This window comes from Muntiacus reevesi, chromosome 17, assembly GCF_963930625.1.
Source record: "Muntiacus reevesi chromosome 17, mMunRee1.1, whole genome shotgun sequence".
In the NCBI taxonomy this organism is placed as follows: Eukaryota; Metazoa; Chordata; class Mammalia; order Artiodactyla; family Cervidae; genus Muntiacus; species Muntiacus reevesi.
The window spans coordinates 8,027,181-8,033,184 of record NC_089265.1 but is presented as its reverse complement, the minus strand read 5'-3'; the positions used below and the strand labels follow the sequence as shown (position 1 = coordinate 8,033,184).

The following is a 6,004-nucleotide window of genomic DNA, read 5'->3' as shown; positions in this document are numbered from 1 at the left end:
CTGGGCTTTTCCCAAATTTGTTTCCGGATTGAAGACTGGGAGGAGAGGTCAGTGAAAACTCTACCGGGAAATAGCGTCCTCAGCAACGACTGCGCCTGATTCCCAGGGTGGAGCCAGTGGAAACTCCTTTGAAGGAATATACTCCGAACGCCGGCCGCAGGCGGGCGGGGCGGAGGGGCAGGGGCGGGGGGAGGGGCCCCGGCCCCCGGGCCCGCAGAGCCGGTCGGCGGGCGGCGGGTGGAAGTGCGCGCCCACCCCGGGGCGCTGCGCTCGGCGCGGGAGGGCCCGGCGGCGAGGCCGGGCCGGACGGGCCGCCCGGGCTCTAGGACACGCTGTAGCTGTTGTAGTACGTGGCCGTGGCGTCAGCCAGCACGGAAATGAGGCTGGTCTCTGTGGGACCCGTAGGTGTCACCTCGGAGACCGCGCCCTGCCCGCTGAGGGCCCCGGCGGCAGAGTCTGGGTGGCCAGGAGTGTTCAAGTACTGGTCGAATTCATTGCGATCCATGTCCCCCAGGAGTTCCACCTGGCTCAGCTGATCCAGGGCGTCGAAGCCGGGATGCTCGGGAGGCGGGGAGAGCTGGCCCAGGTGGGCGTGCAGGTTGGAGTGGAGAGGCGGGTAGGCGGCCTGGGAGTAATAGGCCGGAGACGCGGGACAGCCAGGCACGGTGGACATCATGGAGACGCCCGAGGACTGACCGAGGGCCAGGGAGCCCAGGGGGTGGCCGCAGTGGAGGGGGTTGGGGGCGTACTCCGGGGAGTAGGGGTGCCCGGGCAGGTGGGCGATGCGGCGGGAGTGCGCATGGTCCTCCTGGCATGGGGAGGAGAAGAAGGTCTGCTCCGGCTCCAGCACGTCCAAGGGTGACATCTCCGGCGGGGTGGGCAGCCCGTAGGGGTACGCGTCCACGCTGCCCGGGGTGCCGCCGCCGCCGCCGCCGCTGCCGCCGGCTGGGCCGTCGTGGAAGCAGCCCCGCAGGCCGGGCAGCGCGGAGCCCGGGGAGTACTCACCCCGGTCCTCCTTCTCCCCCGGCGCCCCCCGGCCGCCGCCCCGCTTCTCGGGCAGGGAGTTCTGGTCGCGGGAGAGCGAGCTGAGCAGGAAGCCTGGGTCCACGCGCTTGCACAGGCGCTTGGCCTGCTTCTTCCTGCGCGGCCGGTACTTGTAGTTGGGGTAGTCCTGCATGTGTTGGAGTCGCAGCCGCTCCGCCTCGTCCACGTAGGGCCTCTTCTGGGACAGCGTCAGCGCCTTCCACGACTTTCCTGCTCACACAAGTCAGACAAGGCCGCCGTCAGTCTCTGCGCGGCTCGGGGCGCCCCCGTGCACCTGTCTCTGGGGCCGCCGAGCATCGCACACACGCTTGCTGCCTCGGGTCCCCTGTCCCTCCCCCCAACCCAGTGCCCCCTCTTCACACAAGGCGCCCCACACTCCTGGCACCCTCTTCTCAGCCCACATCCTGCACCGTGCAGAAAGGCCAAACCAACCTCTCCCACTTGCATGCTCCAAGGCATTCGTGCAAAAGACACACACACAAACACAATCATGGCACCTCTCCTATCAAAGCGACCAGACAACACAAATGTGTAAACAGTGTGAGATTCTCAGTGAAGGGTCCACCTAACCCAGTGTCACCCACAGGACAAAAATATGTAGACCGCAACATTGAATTGGGCTCCCTTCACCCTCAGAGGGTCAGTTCTTATCATTTGTGCATCCTAATGAAAACTCTGCCTTCCTGGGTTATTGCTGCCCTTCAGGAAGTGACACTATATTATTTATTTGTGGCATACATCTATCACAGTTTTCTTGTGAGGGAACTCAGGATCAGTCAGCAGCTTCACAGATGGAGGTAAATTACAAGATGTAAACTACAGGATCTCACTTATGGCAACAGAGGATTAGCCCTTACATTTGAAGGTCAAACAGAATCTTCATCTCACACACACACACACACACACACGTGCACACACACAAGCTATGGCTTCTAACTGTCTACTGTGACCATGGCAGAGGGCACCTTATCAGCCACTGACTCTCTGTACAGAAGTAAACCCCTTACCTTCCCCGGAGCTTTGTTTTCCCCGCAGTAAACCAAAACTCTCGTCTGAAGAAGCATCCCACAATTGTGTCCCACTGGTGCACAAATGCTGCTCTCATGTGTATTTTCTGTTCATCCTTTTCACTTGTATGTTATTGTGTAGATTACTTTAGTGTCTCTTTCTTTCTTAAAGCACATTGCCCATCCCGCTGCAGATTTTCTAAAGGTCACTTCTGGACACCTTAGATGTTACCTCCTAGGGTAGGCTTGGGAACTTAAGTTCCCCTATGACTCTACTGTACCCTGAAGTCTGAGACAAACTAGCCCAGAGGGCAGCCCCCTGCCCCAAACCTTGGGAGGAAAGGGGCCGCATCTCCCACCCAGAGCACTCGGCACAGGGCCAAGTCCAGAGCTATGTGCGTGGCTGCCCTTCATGGGGGTGCTGGCTGGCCCTGTGTGTCAGATACACAGAGGAGGCTGGAGGAAGGTGATCATCCAGTACTGTTTGGATGAAAGTATGTAACACTATTCCAGTGATGTTGTCAATTAATACAATTAGCTCTCACTTGAAAAGACAACTTTGAAAGTGTCAGGAACTCCAATTTTAGTATATGTGCCACCAAAGCGAGCACTGTCAGGAACTCCAGATTTGGAGTTGGCCATTAGTTTCCAGCCTGTGGTTAAGGCCACAAGTTGTGGCAAGAGGCCCGAGACCCAGACACACCCACACCCTGACTGTGGACTGAATGTAAAATGTGACTCAAAGTTTCTGAGTGTACCGAGATATTGTAGTATTCATAAAATATAGGTTCATTTTTAAAACCACTAAATGTATAGCTGTCTTTACCTGCTTTCTCATTCATAACATACATGAGTGCTACTGTGTGATGTTTTTAGAGTCAAAGACTGGAGAGCTAATAGTCAAAAAAGTCTGGGCTCTCGCGTTCAGCCTTTTCCCTTTCCTAAGTCAGAAAGGAAAGGGCTGGGCAAGATCATGGGCTTGGGATGGAAATAGATCATCCTGCTGCCCCCTCCCCTTCAGCAGGTGTAGAAAATCCACATTTTTCAAAGCAACACTAGGTCAGTTTCCTTTGCCTAGTGCCAGGGGTTGTGTGGTTAAGCAGGAAGGGATCCATATCTTTCCTGCAAAATGCACTGTAACCTCTAGAAGCCTAAGTGCCAACTGCCAATAGGAACCAGCTTACAGGAGGCATTTGTTACCCAAGTCCCTTTGCCTGTCCTTTCCCTGGGAGCAGGCAGCCCCAATCCTGCAAGGCTCTCCAACCTGAGTTCTCCCACCCTTGGCTGGGCCTGCTCTATCCTCCTCACAAGAGCTGTGCTTGGGCAACAGGCGTAGCACCTGGGTCACACCAAAAAAAATACATTTAGGAGCTCACCAAAAAAAAAGTATTTTCGTACACTGAGGGCTACCAGGTTCCCCCAGGCGCCACATACACGGCAATCGAGGCTCCCAAGGGAGAGTTTGGCGTGTACCTGGTATCTGACGGTAGCAGCCGCCCTTATCGATGCAAGATCAAGGCTCCTGGTTTTGCTCATCTGGCTGGTCTGGACAAGATGTCTAAGGGACACATGTTGGCGGACGTCGTTGCCATCATAGGTACCCAAGATATTGTGTTTGGAGAAGTAGATCGGTGAGAAGGGGAACAGTGTTGGACCTCCCTGCCCTCTGTGGAGCCTCTCCGTCATTGGAAATGGGCCTGTGCGTGTGTGTGTGTGTATACATGTACATGAATGCTTAGCTGTCAGGCTTTCTGTGCATGTACTAGAAAAGGAGAAATTATAATAAATTAGCCACCTTCTGGCCCCACAAAAAAAAAAAAAAGTATTTTCATTGCCTTAGAAATCTCAAGAAAAATATAAACTTTCTGCTTGAAGAAACTGTTTTATTATTGTATATCTTAATATATTTGTCTTTATGCCAACACAGTATAAAGTATGATTTTAAGCATTTTTTATCTGGGACAGGGCTCGCTAAGACACACTGGCCCACTAACTCGTCTGGGAACAGCTAGCCAGGGGGCTGGACAGAGGGTGGGAGGCTCTTTGAAACCAGCACTCTATCAGCTGCTTTGAAAGGGCACTAAAACTGCAAGAGAACCCTTTCTGCCAGAGGGCCTGTGGCTTTAGCACAAAGAGAGGTGTCAGGCCTCATTCCACCGATCTGGGGAAGGAGCCCCAAGCTCCAGCGGAAAAAGGAAAAAGAAAAGGCTCCAAGCTGGTCCGGGTGGGGTTGCTGGGGGCAGGGCCAGCCTCGGGTGACCACACACTGTCCTTTTTCACAGGGCCTGGCGCCTGCTGGGCACACAAGGTGCTTTGAAAGGTTCCCATCCTTCAAAATGAATAAAAACTACCACGAAGGGCAAAGAGGTTAGGCGTTGGCTGGAGCTGATATAGTGCCCAGCTTCTGACAGTGGAGAGAGAAGAAACCCCCGACCTCCAGAACATCCTTTCTCTATTGGCCTGACTTGTCCCCAGCCCAGGGTCCAGGGCTGGGACCGCAGGGCAGCCCCGGGGAATCGGCCGGGTTCTGGGACATACCCGCACAGGCCGTCCTAAGCATCCGAATCAAATTTTCTACACTCCTGCGACTGAGAAAGAGGCTCGAATCAAGTCCATTTTGCTGTTGGTTTGATAATTAAGTTCAAGCAGGAATAGGCCACCGCAAGGTCTCTCTTCACGAATATTCGTTAATGAGAGGTACGACCTCCTGTGATTGTGCCCGTGGTGAAGTTCAGCGGATGATGGGTTTTCCTGTTGCCTTACACCCGACCTGTCCGTGCACGCGAGATCTCCGAAGCCGAGTCCCCCGCACCAGGCCGCAGCTCAGACCCGCCCGTGCCCCAGGGCCCCTAACTCGGCTCCTGTCCCTTCCAGTGGGCCTCCCCGGCCACCCCGGCGGGCCGTGCCGGTTCACTCTGGGCCTGATCCACGCGTCCCTGCGCGGAATCCCAGTCCCCGCGCGCGCGCCCACGCTCGCCCAGATGCCCAACCTCGCGGGCACGGTGCGCGCCCCCATGCGTCCCCCACGCCGAGTCTGTCCCACCCCGCCCCGCGCGCCCTCACTACACCAGCCCGGCCTCCAGCCCCCAGACCCCCGCCCACCGACTTCGGGCCGCGCCCCGCCCGCTCACTCACCCAGCATCTTGCTGAGCTCGGCGTTGTGCAGGTCCGGGTTCTGCACCGCCAGACGTTTCCTCTCGTCCTTGGCCCACACCATGAAGGCGTTCATGGGCCGCCGGATACGGCTCTCCGAGCCCTTGTCCCCCGGCGGGCGGGGGGCGGCCGGCGGCGACAGCCCGTCCGACAGCTCGGCTTCCAGGGCCGGGCACTCGAGACCCTCGGGCCACGGGTAAGTTCCTAGCAGCGAGGCCATGGCCGCACGGGGGTCGCCTCGCTTCGCGTCGTCGGGCCGGCGCTGACCCGGCCCTCGCACCGGTTGCGGCGTCCAACTTGGCCGGCAGCCTCGACCCGGCCCCTTATTTATCAGCTTCGAGAGGCCGCGTCCTCCAATGACTCTCGAAGGCGGCGCGGCCCCTCCCTCCTTCACGGCGCGGGCCCCCTCCCAGCGTCCCGGGCCGCCGTGTCCCGGCTCCGACCTGCGGGGAGGAGAGGCGGGAGGCGGGCCGCTTCCCCAGCTTGCGCCCGCCCCCGGCCCGCCCCTCCGCCTCCCCGGTGGTTCCCGGGGATCAGTGCCCCGAAGCCCCGGGGGCGCCCCTCCGCCCGCCAGCTCCCAGCGCAGGTGCCTCCGGCCGGGAGGCGGGAGCCGCCTGTGATCGCGGGCCCGGGAGCGGGAGCCGGACTCCAGCCCCTCGTCCCGACTGGCTGCGGCCTCCCGGGGCCAGGTTCCGCCAGCTCCTCCTGTGCGTGGAATCCTACGGAGAATAGAAGCCAAACAGGTTTCTCTGGGAATGGCCGGGCACGAGTGACTTTTGGCCATGACACCCGGCCTGTGC

At 58.5% G+C, this 6,004-nt stretch overlaps 1 protein-coding gene across 1 annotated transcript; it reads right to left on the bottom strand.

Moving 5' to 3' along the window:
- Nucleotides 1–218: 218 nt before the first annotated feature.
- Nucleotides 219–5,626, bottom strand: SOX7 (SRY-box transcription factor 7). Its single transcript, XM_065907959.1, has 2 exons — nt 5,187–5,626; nt 219–1,254 (listed from the first exon to the last, which is right to left on the bottom strand). The coding sequence occupies exons 1-2, from the start codon at nt 5,422–5,424 to the stop codon at nt 323–325; spliced, it is 1,170 nt and encodes a 389-aa protein (XP_065764031.1). The 5' UTR covers nt 5,425–5,626; the 3' UTR covers nt 219–322.
- Between the last annotated feature and the right edge of the window lie 378 nt (nt 5,627–6,004).

Excerpts from the sequence above, each read along its gene's own strand:
- SOX7 (XM_065907959.1), bottom strand. The coding sequence starts at position 5,424 with ATGGCCTCGCTGCTAGGAACTTACCCGTGGCCCGAGGGTCTCGAGTGC. Across the intron at positions 1,255-5,186 it reads CGAGCTCAGCAAGATGCTGG|GAAAGTCGTGGAAGGCGCTG; the intron begins GTGAGTGAGCGG and ends TTGTGTGAGCAG.